Below are 14,846 nucleotides of genomic sequence, written 5' to 3'. Positions count from 1 at the left end.
GTTAAAATCAATTATGTCTCGAACACTATGTAGATTTCGTATTAGCTAGTGAAAAATAAAGGCAGAAAAATTTATAAACTTTATCTACTTGCTGAATAGACTCATCTAATAAACGAATTTTACAAATATTATGGTTTTATTATCCCCTATTACATTGAATGTTCTAACCTAACCCAACTTATGAGAAACATGACAGAATGACTTATGTCAGTTAAATATATGTTTCATTTTAATCATTTACGTGTTAATCATATTAAGAAATTAAACAATACAATGATTCAGTTGAAATCTGTATAAGACTTTGACGTGTTGTCATATTTAATACAATAATTTTCCGAAATTACTGGTAGTAAAACTTGATAGGTAGGGTTGCCAACAAAATTTTTTTAGACTGGATTATCATGTCACGATTTTTAGATCCGTTGCGTTTTCCAATAAATAATACATTATTAAAGCGTCCAAATTGTTATTTTTTATAATTTTATTAATTACATTAATGATATACCCCGAAAAACATAAAATCTGACAACAGTGTAAATACAAGTATAAGCCGCCATATATGGAGCATTGGTGGTGACGTCACCTCGCCATTTTTATTAAAGGTGAACGTATCTCTTGTTAAATTTTTTTTATGTATCAAATATTCATTTGAAATTAAGTTCATGGTAATTAATTTCTTCAACTTTTTACTTATTAAAACACTTTTATATTTATCTGTTGATAAATCGTCTTGAATTTTAGATCTTTTCTGATCGAAAATTAGTTTTTGTAGAAGATGAAAATATTGACGTTTCGACTACGAAACTTTTTGATAAAGACCGAAATAGGTCAAAACATCAATATTTATAACCTTTTCAATAATAAATGTTCGTCCTACAATCAAGACGTTTTATCAACAAAAAAATAATTATTAAATATATAGGTATTGTGAGGTTAAGTTATCCCAATGTTATATACCAATGAAATTGTTTTTTTTGGAAACCAGACGCTGATTTACACTAATGCAGCATAAACTTTCTGATTTAAAACTTATATGTTTATATTTTTATAAAGTTGGCAACCCAAAATACCATATAATATTTATTTTCAGGTAACGCAGCAGGTTCTCCGGTTCGTTGTGAAGTCGAGGACGATTTAAGTTCGATAAGTAGCGTTAGTTCAACTAGTCGTCTTTCTCCGACGCCATTCGGAGAAAATTTTCTCCATTTTCCAGGGGATTCCAGTGGCAGCGGTTTAACATAATTTCAAATATAATAATATCGTTGTTTTAACCCAAAAAGGATTTATTTAAAATAAAAATGGCTCGTAATTTGATGTAAATTTTAAAATTTAATTAGGACCTCTACGCGACGAAGGTAAATTATAGTTTGAACAAGTGTAAGTATTTTTTTGAGCATGGTAGATATTAAAATTGGGTATAGTAAATTCTTAATCAGTAAGTATTCTAAAATTATTTTATTTATGGTATCGGCATTTTAATTTTTAGAAAAACTGACCAGAATTTTTTATAATTAACGATGGTAGTAGTTTCTCTAGATATAAATTCTTCTATAGTCCGGGTGATTGTTTGGAAATGTGTATATATGTGTCATATAAAATCGAAAAATTGATGTTTTTGATAGTTTTTTTAAATTTTTTCGGCGTATTCAAAATAAAAATCAAACCTAAGTGAAAAAATTTCAATACTTTTTGTCAATAAGAAATTCAGAAATACAAATTATTGAAAAAATTAGGTTAGTTAATTTTCTTTTCTGTTTATTTCAATTTGTTCGTTTTTCATGTACTTCCCGAAACAAATATGTAGTTTTTGGATTCTTCAATAGCTAAAAAAGTGTTGAAATTTTTTATTTTTACACTCAGGTTTCTTGTTTATCTTAAATACGTTGAGAAATAAACAAAATTATTGAAAATATTGATTTTTTATGACCAAAAATGGGGTATACCCCACTTGATAGTTGATTAAATATATACAGCTCTGTACAAATCTTTTTTTCTTATTATATTCAAACATGTTTTACGAAACTCGATATGCTGTTCAAATATTTAAATTCGAACATTTGACATCGTGATGAAGTATCATAGTTTGGATTTTCTTCGTTTTTTGAATCGGAAATGAATCTATTTTCAGTAAAAATAAAAATTGTTAATAAACATTCATGATAACACAATTATAATAATAATAGTTCGGGGAAACTTACCCATACAATTCTTATAAACAACGACACGAGGTTATGAAATCTTCTTTCTTTAAAATTGTAACATTTGACCTACTTTCGATCATTTCTTCAGCAAAGATACTTTAATAAGACAATCTAAGAAAACAGCTGATCTACGTCAAAATGGCGGTCGTAAGGTAAATAAGGTATTTTCTAGTTATAGCTGTGTAGCTTTTCTCAATTTTTCCCGATAGTGAGAGTTGTGTTATTTTGTTTTTTATTTCGTGGTGTTAAGAGAACTTCATAGATCTGTTTCAGTGAAACTAATACGGCGGAAACCGAGAATTTTTAAAGTTGCAAGTAAGCTTTCAAGCAATTCACACAATTTTGAACATTAAATTACGGGAGTTTTTTAGACGTTAATTTCCACTGTTGCAAAGTGATAACCGAGTGACAGCTGTTAAATAGAAAGAAAAACTTTAAAACCTTTGGGTGGATTTTTCCTTTTATTAGAACTTTAAGTCAGATTTCTGCTCATCTTCTAAAAGTTTCGAAGCCAAAACTTTATATATGGTCAAATTAGTTTTAGAAATCTGTCATCTAGGAATTCTTTTTATCAAATTCAGTATATCTGTTGTCTCTAATTCTTTAAATACTTGTGACAATAAAAAATTAGGGTTTATTATGAACAATTTACGTACAAATAACTTCATTAATTAGGAGAAACTTTTAGATGAGGGTAAAATAGGTTAGATAGACGTAAAACTACATCTAGTAGATGTTTTTGACATGACAGGACAGTTTTTAGATATCCTGTATAAATTAGTCTTTATTTTATAGTAAAAAATTATATCAATTAAATTATTGAATACTTTTTGTGAAAGACTGTGTATTGGAAATTCAATTATTTAGTTTTATAACTTTTCAAAAAGTTCAATGAGTTGATTTAAATTTAATATAATTCCTTTTTGGGTATAGTAGATGGTATAACTTTGAGTAAATCAAATATGGTAAATATAATCAGCAGCGATATGCTTTTTTTACAATTTTTGTTGCTGATACTAAAATCTCAAACTCGACCAGTCTACAATTTCAAAAAAATTATTCTGTTTTAGTTTTCACAAGACTCGTATAAATATTTTAGACCGTAAAACAGTTTTTTTTTATACCGAGAAAATTAAATAGTCGATAGACTGATATCTTTTTAGGTTATACCGAACAATTTATATTTTTTATTTATAAATTTTCAATGTGATTTTAGATAAAATTATTTTTGTGATATGTATGAAAACATTTATTACTTTTCTATCGATATTTTTTTAGAGTAATGTAAATCGATATATTAAATTTATATAAAGATATCATTTAGATTCAAATCATTCACTATCCTACATTTCTCCTCATTTTTTTTGGGGGTCCAACCTATGTATTCCTCCCGCCACCCCCCAAACAACCATAAGTGCTTTATAGTATTAGTTGTAGAAGATTCTGTTGGTGACGAGGAAGAAAACACATTTTACCTAGTTCCAGGATGCAATTCTTCAGACTAAAATCCTATAGTTGGTTAAAAATCAGTGGTATTGGTACAATTCGAAGCCTACAGCTGAACATCCTCAAAGAACTGGATCAAATAACCACATAAAAGTATGGACACGGACCACAGGTGAATGCCCAATAGTCAGTGATCAAATGACGCCTGCAAATATTAAAAATAAGGGTTTGGAGGGATATATCACCAAGCGGGAGCAAGTTCTGCGGAGAGTACCCCAAAATAAGGGAATCATATTCTTATATACTTCTGCATGTTTTATTTAATGGGTTCATAATCATACTTTTGTCTGCAACTTTCCCTATCCCTAAATTCTAACAATAAACAAAGGAATATAATAAATTATTTATTATAATTAGTACAATTTACATTATATTTAATTATTCCACTTGGATAATTTTTGTTGGCTACTGTAAAAGGAAATTTTTCCATACCATTACAGGCACTTCCTATGTTCCCATCTTTATCAACAACCACTAATCCACCAAAGAACGTACTATACTTTTCAGCTATCCTTGCTATTGCTACGTTTGCTGCTTTCGCAGGAGATACTCCCTGTCGTAATTGTTCAACAGCTAAAAAACTGAAAATACACCAAAAAACAAATATGAGTAGTTCATTTGTATCGACATCCATCAACAATAAGTGAATTGGAAATATTTTCACTAAGAAAACTGGTTAAAAAAATAAAAGTAGTTCATTTGTACCAAAATCAATAGTATGATATTAAACAATAAATGAATTGAAACTATTTTAGAGCTTTTGTAGGAGATACTTCCTGGTAAAAAAGTATAAGTAGTTCATTTGTATTAACACTTATAGTATTAAATTTGACAATAAATAAATCTGTAATTTTCAAAAATAAAGCAACAAGCTAATAACTAATTATTTTTCTTAAAAAAAAGATCAGCTTTCGATTAATCTCCTTATTATTTAGAAGCTGTATATGATATATGTACACTTCCAAAAAGTAAATTATGAACACTCCAGTAAAACATTACCACTTTGAATGCATTACTTACCCTTACAGAAATGTATTAAAGATTTAATGCAATGATTATAATTAAAAATCACCCGACAAACCTTGGTAAGAATCTCATCATGATATCACCATCTCCAGTAGCAACAGCAGCTCCTATTTCGCTATCTGCATAAGCACCTGCACCTGGTATGGGAGAATCTCCAACTCGTCTAAAAATAATAATGTCATGTAAAGAATAAAACCTCGCAGAAGGGATATGGAAATGGAACGTAATTAGAATTTTAATTTCAATTATACAAACCCAGGAATTTTGAATTTAGCACCGTTACTAGAAGTTCCAGCCACAATATGTCTATTCCCAGATATTACTATCATTCCTATGGTGTCATGATTTTTCTTACCGAATTTATTTAAGGGAAATTTGAAAATTTCGTTTGAAATAGGTTCTTCTGTCACACTATAAGGACCACAAGATGTTTTAGGATCAGGTACTACATTCTGAAATATGATTGAATAGTCATAAAAAATACGTTTTTAACCAATAAAAACCTTCCAAAAATTGGGTTGACAATTATTTTGTTTCCAATTTTCCCACAAACCCAACGAAAAGTTGGTTGACAATGATTCTACGGGAAATCCTAAATTTTTGGCAAATTTTGTAGCCAAGCTTCCTACTAGAAGTGAATGTTCTGTATTTTCTAGAACGTGCTTGGCTACGTGAATAGCATCTTTGATTCTCCTTAAACCCCCAACTGCTCCCATATCAAGCGTATTTCTAGAAAATAAATTTGAGATTTTATTAAAATAAGTGTTAAAATTTTATTAGTACCCATCAAAGATCATAGCGTCAAGTGTAGTTTCTCCATTTTCATCAGGAGACCCTCCAAAACCAACTGTGGTATCACACCTTTCATCCTGGCATGATTTACAACCAGCTGCTAGCGCTTCTACAGCTAAATCTATTTTATTTATTTCTCCAGATTCTAAAACTTCCCAAGCTGCAATAAAACATCTTTATTATACTAAAGTAAAAAGTTTTTTATGTTTTAAAATAATAATTACGTTTCCTACTTACCAGAAAACTCTGAAATACAAACTAACACTTCTTACCTGCTTTTGTTGCATTTTGGAATCCCCATGTATTTACTACCAATGGTATTATAGCCAATGACATATCAATTGTAAGAATTATTGTAAAAATCGTTTTTTTCATATCGGAAATTTATCTATGAAAATAAATTATATAAATAATTGAATCAAAAAGTGCAATTTAAATATTACCAAAATATAACCTATTTACAAAAAGATTATTTTGTATCACCCTGTAATATTGTAGAACGGTAAACAGTATTACCAACAAAATAAAAAATTAACCATTGAAATTTCGAATTTAGTAACTTTGTTCGCGAGTCTGATTCCGAATCAATTTAGGACCTACGGCATTCGCGCTCGCGAGTCTAAGACCTCACCTCCCGCGAACAAGTTTCTTAAGTGCGCATGCGATCGGCTCTATAATTCGGAATTTGGCCCTCGAACAAAACTAGTGTTTCACAAATAAATGCCTAATATAAAAATGCACTATATTAAATTAGATGTAACCTAAAAGAAAAAACCGTTTCCGTACGGAGGTTATTTAAATGTGCTTGAATTATTTTAATATAATATATACTTACGCGAAGGATTGAGAATTTTATGGAAAACCTTTCAGTTGCAGAAAAAATAGACAAAACTAACTATTACACTGTTTTGCAATGTAATCAAAATTCTTCTTTTGATGAAATTAAGCAGAATTATCATGTACTGATTAAAAAATTTCATCCAGATAAACAAAGTACATCCTACTCGAGTGAAGAATTTATTATCATCGATAAGGCTTATAAAACGCTTAGTGATGAGAAATTGAGAAAAGAGTATAATGCTCTATTGTTAGAAGACAGCTTTAATCACAATTCATTGATATATGCAGAGGTTGATAAATCGAGCTTAGATTTTAACTCCAAAGGAATTGCAGAATTTTTGTGCAGGTGTGGACAAAACATTGAAATTATACAAAGCGATTTGGATGATGAAAAATGCTTAATTGAGTGTTCCGAGTGTACAAACTGCATATTAATAAGATAAATTTAATTGCTACTTCCAACATTATTAAAGTTTAAATTGAATAACATCCCATTCTTTTTCACCATGTCTAATGTTAGGAAAACCATAGTTTCAAATTGTGAAAAGAAATTTTTGTTGAAGAATCTTGCAGAATGGACAGTAAGTATTAAAACAATTAATTATCAGCTTGAATTTCAAACTCGATTTTAGAGATTAGATGGAAGGGCATTTGATGAATTTAGAAAAGTTTCAATTGATTTTGGTAAAGATTGGGGTTGTTGTCACGTTTCCTTAGGAAAAACTAGGTAAAAAAGTAATTATATTACTAAATAATGTGTTTATTCGTAAATTTAGAGTTCTAGCACAAGTATCTGCTGAAATACAACAGCCAAAATCATCTAGACCCAGCGAAGGTATACTAAATCTTAATATTGAATTAAATCCACTAGCAGCTCCTCATTTTGAAGCAGGAAGGCAATCAGATTTATCAGTTCAGTTGAACAGATTATTGGAGAAATGTTTAAAAGATTCCAAAGCTCTTGATTTGGAATCTTTGTGTATTAAAATGAATGAAAAAGTAATTATAATCATTTGTAATATATTTATTGTAAAATAAAGTATTTTTAATGAATTTAATAGGTTTGGGCGATTAGAGTAGATATAAATGTATTAAATTACGAAGGAAATATATTAGATTGCGCTTCTATTGCCGCTCTAGCTGCTTTGGCGCATTTTAGAAGACCTGACGTCACTTGTGATGGGGAAGAATTCATTATACACAGTGTCAAACAAAGAGATCCTATTCCTTTGGTTATACACCATTATCCTGTGTGTATTACATATTCTATTTTTAATGGAGGGTAAGATATAAGTTTTTTAATTAAATCAATATTTATTATACTTTGATGTAAACTGGTAATCTATGGAAGCAAGTCTGGGGCCCTCAACTGTGAAAGGCCCTTTACCATGGCTTTTAAGGAGTGGAATATCTCCAGTAAAGCGGAGGTTTGAGGTCAATCTTTGGAAACTTTTTGGGGCTTGACTGCAATGATTTAAGGTCTGCTTTTTTGGTTGGGTTCCAACTGTCTTCTTCGTTACTGCATTTGTTTTGTAGTTCTCAGTGGAGTCTGCTGTTATGAAGTTGGTGCATCTTTATACAAACTGTTGCAGCTCTATCATCATTCAACTTCTTTCAATTGTACAGTGTGTGCAGGAATTCAAGAGAAACTGTTTAAAAATTTATGTATGTTTGTACCAAGTGCCAAACTAAAGAATATGAATGGTTTTACTTTGCGAGTACTTGGAAACAGGGAAAATGACCAAAAATAAATCTAGTAAGACAAAAGTCATAAGCAAGTTTTCAAATTTTGACTTACGAGGTTTTTAGCTGTGAATAGAAGTTTGCTGTTAAAACTTCCATTAGAGATTTCTTTAGAAACTGATTAAAATTGAAGAATTAACTTGAATTTACACTGTCATTGTTGATTAATAAGTCTTTGGGGTCTCCTCAGATCGGGGACATGGTCAGTACAGTGCTGTGGTACTAAATATTGTAGTCAATATGAATATCACTAGCAGTTCCTAATATTAACTTCGTTTTACCTAGGGAATATATAATAGCCGATCCAACTATACAAGAAGAAGGAGTAGCAGATGCTTTCATGTCTATAGGATTGAATTCCTATAAAGAATTATGTGGTCTTCATCTAGGAGGTAAAGCGGATTTAACACCGGAAATGATTCTAACTACTGCTAATAAAGCAGCTCGGAGAGCTGGTCAGATTGTGCAACAAATTAAAGAAACAGTGGAAAAGGAAAATAATGAAAGGTTAGAGGAATTAATATAATTGTTGTTGAAAAAATATGTTGGATATATAACATTTATTAGGTTGGAAAAGCAAAAAAGTGGTTGTGGTTTGAGTTTACTGAACCTTACCATTGAAGATAACGGAGGTCCAGGTGATATAAGTACTGTAATAAATCAGTGGGTGACTAAAGAAAAGAAGAATAAAAAGAAAAGTAAACGTAAAGATAAAGAATTGAAATCTAAGCAAAAGGAAGATTGTCCAAGCGAGACAGTGGAAATTCAAAAATGTGGTAAGTTGATGCTTATTAGAAATGTTTTATATATATTAAGATCTAATTTTCTAGGTGAAGGTACCGCGGCTTTGGTACCTAAAGATCAAAAAGAGAATGTTTGGACCGTGATCGATAGCGATAAAGAAAATAGTGATGATGAAATTGAAGTTATAGAAGTACCAAAACCAGTCAGTAAGTATAGTAGATGTCAAATATTTAGTAATTCACAGACACTTTCAAGTAAAAATCCATTACAACTTTACATCCAATTCCACAAGAAAGTGCACTGGTTTCGATTCTCTAATGTAGACAGTAGACAAACTTGGATGCTATTTCTTTGTGGTTGAAAACTTGGGAGAGACCTGTAGTGCCAAATATCTTGGAATTTATCTGGATTGATTACTTACCAATAGAAAGCAATTGGATTTATAACCTAGTTAACTGTACTGGTTAATATATCGAAGATCGTAATAACTACAAACTGCTAATATACAAAGTGGCACTTATAGCCATCTGAAGTTATGGTATTCAATTATGGGGCACTGCATGGAATTCAGAGAGATTTGATTCAAAAGTACTCTGAATTCGTTATTGCTTCAAATTAAGTCAGTTAAAGAAGAAATATCTCATTTCTTCTAGAAGTATGTTCACCACATTGGTTCAACTTCTAATGAGCCTTCCAACCTAGTGATATGTGTGATTTGCCTGACAGATTTTAGTGTCGTAGTGATCCCCCAAATTATTTTTTTTAAACGAAAGAAAATTTTCATCGGGTAATTTTACTATAAGATTATTTATTGCTATTAATCATTTTCTTATTATGAATTTTACAAATTACCAAATAAAAAAGAGGTTGTTGTAAAAAATATTCTAAAACTTATATTTTTCGAGTAGTAGTCGTGGGTAAATGTATTAAAACATGTTAGGTTTGTTAATTTTCCCTCTAGAGCCCTATTTTTGATGAAAATATGCTATTAAAGCACTTTAATTGAGTTAAATTCCGTGTAAACTATATTTTTGGAAAATTTTTCATGGGAAAGTAATGAGAAAATGCTTTGGATTTTATATATTTCCTCTGGAGCCCCTTCTACTTCAGAAAATGATGATGAGTGTCATTATTGTCATACATACAATGTCTTTACAAACAGAACAATTTTATTTATTCAAATAATATTTGTTGGAGAACAGAAAGGTGATTAAAATATGCTTACATTTTTTATTTTCATAGTAAACCCCTACTTTTTTTATCAAAATTGCTTTTCAATCTCCTCCATTGAGGAAAATGCCATGTACGTATATAGATATTCAGATGTCATATACACTGTGATTCAAAAAAATCTAATGTGCCCTTTTTCCGGTGTATTCAGTGTTCTGATCTGTTAATGCCACTTCTTTTAAAAAATGCTCCCCCGTAAATCATAATATTGGTAATGAAAACATTGCTTGTCACTTTAAGGCCCCATTTTTTGTAAATATATAAATGAGTAAAATGCTATTAATTAGTTGAGGAATCCAAGTAATTTGTGAACAATCCTTTAAAGTACAAAATAACATGAATTTTTATTTTCCAGTTGATTTACTAGATGTTAATACGGACAGCGAAGAAGATGTAGTAGTAGTTCTGAACGCAGATGACAAAACCAGGAAAAAGAAAATGAAAAAATAAGAAGCTTTGTATTATTTTTTATTTTATAGAAAACATTTTAAAATTGCAAAATATATTATACTTAAATATACTACATTAAATTTTTGTTTTAAATATTATTATCATTATTACTTTCCACCCAATTGCACGTATACTTTATGTGGTATCGTTGTTAATGCCATTTTTCTGGTCCAGTTTATTGGCGTTGGTTTTCACGGTGTAGATAAAAAAAGTCACAACTTCTTTTTCTTTCACGGAAATCGTTTTGAAGTGCTTCATTAACGTCTAAAAAAATTTACTATGTGGTACAAAAAATGATGAAAACAGTTGAAAATAAACATTTTAACACAATTTTTTATTTTTGGATCCCTGAAAAATAAATTTTGACAATAAACAGTGAGGAATTTGAAGTAAATCAAAAGACTTGTTTTCCCTCCATATAGGGTGTAATTTCAAAAAAAAAAAATGAGGAAAAAATAGTTCAAAATAAACATTTAACAAAAAATTTTTGTTTATCGATCCCTAAAAAATTAATTTGACCAATAAACAATTAGGACATTGGCAAAAAGAAAACTTCTTTTAACCAAAATCGATAAAGCTTATCCGTCAAGTTTTTCCCCTATTTTAGTCTCCATATAGTTTCAAGAATGGAGAAAAAATTCAGAAAAAACAAATCAAACAACCCAAGTCGGTCCAAACCAACACTAAAACCCAAATAAATGCAGTCACTTGGGCTCTGAAGAAGATTTATAACAAATTACATTGTATACACCCACTAAGGGCCATGAAAAAAGTTCATTACAGAATCTGGGCAAATTTTGAATGCCATTTTAGTCTTTCTATAGATTCAAATAGAGGTTATTTGATAGATAATTCTAACAATATTTGAATAAACAAGAAAAGAAGGAGTAAAATGGGTGATTTCAAGTTTAAAACAGCCACCATTTCGTTTTACCCCAATTTATCATCAGTACCTTGGTTGTATGCAGCTAAATGCAAAATTTGGTATGCATCCTTGCTTATTTCATGTTGATAAAACCATACAAAATATTGGAGAGGTGAAGTAAGTGTTGAATTCCAACAATTATATTCCCACGGACCTAGATTTTGATGTCTTCATTGGAAAGTCCTTAATGCACCAAAAATAGGGATCTCGCCACTTGTAATTGTAAGAAGCCTTCTGCAATTAACACAATAGCTGCAGCACCATTTTTACGGGTGGAATTATGATTTGGTCAAAAGTTTTAAAGTGCATTTTGAAGTTTTAATCAAGTTACAGAGCCATTATGTACTTAGACGAAATAAAATAAAACAAGCCCAAATTCTTTCATAAAATATTTTAGCAAAATAACAAATTATGTACTAATTTTTGTTGGAAGTGTAAAAAAATGTCGTACTAGAACAATTCTACAATTAACAACAATGAAATGTCTTAAATAGACACAAATTAAAGAAAAAAAAGAGTACAAACGAAGGTTTTTAACTTTACACACAAAACAGAAAAAAGATCCAAGTATTAAACAGTAAGACAATATGAATATTTGGTATAACAAATGATAAATAACTTTTAAAATCAAACAATTGCAATGCATAAATGATAAACAAATTAAAAAAATATAAGAAATTGATGAATATACTTGAAGAAAATTAGTACTTACATCTGCAAGTTGGGCTTTATTGAGACCTTGTCGCATTGGCACCTTATAATGTCTTTTGTACCTTCTTAAGGTGTTTACTTGTAATTGAAAGAGATCTACTTCCGGGACATCTGTGTCCGTTTCATTTGAATCATCTTCTGAGTCTTTTCTTCTCCTTTTAGTTCTAGCACACTGAATTATCATCTTGTGGTAGTCACAAATATAGTTGTGTCTAGCCTAATTAAAATATATAACTATCTGTTACATAAAACGATATTATAATGTATAAATATCAAGTGTATTTATTTTTTCATTATAATAAGTTGAACAGGTGGGCTATTTGGTTTCATGTATAAACGATTATGTCGCAATACAACGTTGTACAATACAGAAAATGATTCAAAACCAAAAAAGAAATCATAAGTAGCCATATTGTTTCATATGTGAACGATATGTAGAAATAGCAAAAATTAGTTACCTCTATTTTACTATATCAACATAAAACTCATTATATTGCCAAAATAAATTAATTATCAATTCAAAAAAATTGATAATCTACCGCTAATGTTATTTTAAGTCACTTACGTTACTGTCTAAGCCGAAATTTAACCTCCTTTGAATGGCAGTCTTTTGAATCTTCTTACTATACGATGCGTTTCCAGCTGGTTTTGTACAACGTTCACTATTATCAATTAAACAACAAATTTGATCTGTTGGGCCTCTTGAATCCTCTTCACCCGTACTAAAGCCGTTCATTTGTACTGTTAACTCACTAATAATACTTTAGAATCAGCTGATTGATACACCATCTTCTAGTTTACCACAACATTCGCCGCAATGTTTACACCTTCTCGAAATTGTGTACATCACCCCCTCTACCGAAAATTATATCTATTTCATCAATAAAATACGAATGCGCATTCCCGCAGTCGCAGCATATCTGCGCACAATTATCCAATCAAATACTTCGACTTAGCTGGCCGTATTAATATCACGTAACAGCTAACTATTTCATAAAAAGTAGATTACTAAGGCAATTTTTAGATAGTTATATTAAGGAATAGTTCATGACGTCATTAATATATTAAATTTCAAATATACGGAATTAATATAAATATTAAGTAGTATAGTATTCTTTAAATATATATACATATAAAAAAAAAACATTTTAGTTACATAAAAGTATGGAATACCTTCAGTATTCAATATGAACAAATTGTAGATATACATGTTGCTTTGAATATATTGTTTTCATTTATATAGATCGTATCTAACTTTGTACGAACATTCGGTATATGCGATAAAGGGTTCAATAGTGAACCCTATTGTGTTACAAACATTCCACCGGATATTATTTGCCCATTGTTCCGAACGCAACGATTCAAGTGTACGAGATATAATTGTCATCGAGTAATTTCAAATCCATTCGACCAGCCAAATATATGTGGCAAAATTAATTCACAGTAGATTTAGGGATGTAAAGCAGTGAATAGATAATCAGATTTACGAAATTTAATCTGTAGAAAACTGAGTTGAACATTTTGATTTATATTTAAATTGAATAGAAAAAAAATCAAAGTTTGTTTAAATTGGCAGAACTAGTTCAGGAAGTGTACACTAAAGCGTTCTTTGTAGTAGTGCAAGAGAACTAGTTCACCCAGTTCACTCTACTGCTTTCACTAGGGGATTCAGTGCAGTGTAACAAGTGTAATTTGGAAACGGTGGCTGTACAAATATCAAAAAGTACAAAATCGTTTTCATTTATTGTTAATATTACAAGATCTGAATGACATTAAATAACCTCAAATACAACAATCAACAAATGCACTACTCTGCACTATATTGTTCTATGTATCCGATCGAACTAATTTTATACACTCATGAACTAACCTGTCCAGTTCAGTACAGTTCCAGTGCAGTTTCCAAAAAGATAAAATAGTAATCGGAGATTATGAAGCACCATTGAAATTTCCATACAACCCTCGTATTTAATATTTCTCTATTTCAGACCTTCCGCCGGTTATAAATTGAGTAAATGACACCCCGTTTCTTACAAAACAAATATTTGTTTACCGTTTATATTTTCACGCGTCAGCTCAGATGTGCCTTTTGCAGTTTTGTATCTAATTAGAAAATTAGACTTGAAATATTGATAGCTTGTAGACATATGTGTTTCACGAGTCTTCCGATATGGCACGTGTCGGATCCTATACCTCAAAGAAGCCGTTATCTGCTTCCAGTAAGGACTCTACACACTTCAGCGATTATTATTAGACAGGTGGCACCCTCCGATGGTGACCAGATGGTTCGAAGGCATTCGACTGTGTCTTATATTTCAGAAAATAAAATTCTCAAATTATTATTTCGGATTAATGTGTATAAATACAGATGTCGAAAGTTTCTTAACGATTATTTGGGTTATTTAAAAGATAAATAAAACTCGAGGGTATGTACAAGGTGTTTCAAAGTTTCGTTCAAATATAATTACACACACCTCGACGTTTTTTAACCTCAAAGTTATTAACCTCAATAGTATTTTCGTAGCAACTTTAGGAAAATCAATTATTTGTATAAATAATTCAGTAGACGTGTTCTTATTTACTATTCTACGGACAACTGATATTATTAAGGTCATTGTTTGGAATGAATTAGGATTTTTTGTATCCCAGTTACGACATCAAAAATTTCTAGCAACCCC

At 30.2% G+C, this 14,846-nt stretch overlaps 3 protein-coding genes across 5 annotated transcripts; 1 reads left to right on the top strand and 2 right to left on the bottom strand.

The window, feature by feature from the left end:
- Nucleotides 1-4,038: 4,038 nt before the first annotated feature.
- LOC130448338 (N(4)-(Beta-N-acetylglucosaminyl)-L-asparaginase-like) lies at nucleotides 4,039-6,490 on the bottom strand. Of its 2 annotated transcripts, none has more exons than XM_056785644.1 (7): nucleotides 6,361-6,490; nucleotides 5,798-5,913; nucleotides 5,517-5,685; nucleotides 5,237-5,462; nucleotides 4,989-5,185; nucleotides 4,789-4,896; nucleotides 4,039-4,288 (listed from the first exon to the last, which is right to left on the bottom strand). In XM_056785644.1, the coding sequence occupies exons 2-7, from the start codon at nucleotides 5,898-5,900 to the stop codon at nucleotides 4,048-4,050; spliced, it is 1,044 nt and encodes a 347-aa protein (XP_056641622.1). In that variant the 5' UTR covers nucleotides 5,901-5,913; nucleotides 6,361-6,490; the 3' UTR covers nucleotides 4,039-4,047. The 2 variants fall into 2 exon arrangements, with proteins under 2 accessions (XP_056641622.1, XP_056641621.1); XM_056785643.1 differs by lacking the exon at nucleotides 6,361-6,490 and adding an exon at nucleotides 5,969-6,099.
- Nucleotides 6,263-10,630, top strand: LOC130448337 (uncharacterized). The gene is made up of 8 exons (XM_056785642.1): nucleotides 6,263-6,946; nucleotides 6,998-7,092; nucleotides 7,142-7,364; nucleotides 7,427-7,647; nucleotides 8,394-8,615; nucleotides 8,676-8,884; nucleotides 8,939-9,058; nucleotides 10,438-10,630. The coding sequence occupies exons 1-8, from the start codon at nucleotides 6,872-6,874 to the stop codon at nucleotides 10,530-10,532; spliced, it is 1,260 nt and encodes a 419-aa protein (XP_056641620.1). The 5' UTR covers nucleotides 6,263-6,871; the 3' UTR covers nucleotides 10,533-10,630.
- On the bottom strand, nucleotides 10,538-13,021 carry LOC130448339 (histone deacetylase complex subunit SAP30 homolog). Of its 2 annotated transcripts, XM_056785647.1 has the most exons (3): nucleotides 12,734-13,021; nucleotides 12,170-12,385; nucleotides 10,538-10,796 (listed from the first exon to the last, which is right to left on the bottom strand). In XM_056785647.1, the coding sequence occupies exons 1-3, from the start codon at nucleotides 12,902-12,904 to the stop codon at nucleotides 10,668-10,670; spliced, it is 516 nt and encodes a 171-aa protein (XP_056641625.1). In that variant the 5' UTR covers nucleotides 12,905-13,021; the 3' UTR covers nucleotides 10,538-10,667. The 2 variants fall into 2 exon arrangements, with proteins under 2 accessions (XP_056641625.1, XP_056641624.1); XM_056785646.1 differs by having other exon boundaries at nucleotides 10,538-12,385; nucleotides 12,734-13,015.
- Nucleotides 13,022-14,846: the final 1,825 nt, after the last annotated feature.

The sequence above is a fragment of the Diorhabda sublineata genome, chromosome 8 (assembly GCF_026230105.1).
Source record: "Diorhabda sublineata isolate icDioSubl1.1 chromosome 8, icDioSubl1.1, whole genome shotgun sequence".
In the NCBI taxonomy this organism is placed as follows: domain Eukaryota; kingdom Metazoa; phylum Arthropoda; class Insecta; order Coleoptera; family Chrysomelidae; genus Diorhabda; species Diorhabda sublineata.
This window is presented reverse-complemented; position numbering and strand designations above follow the sequence as displayed.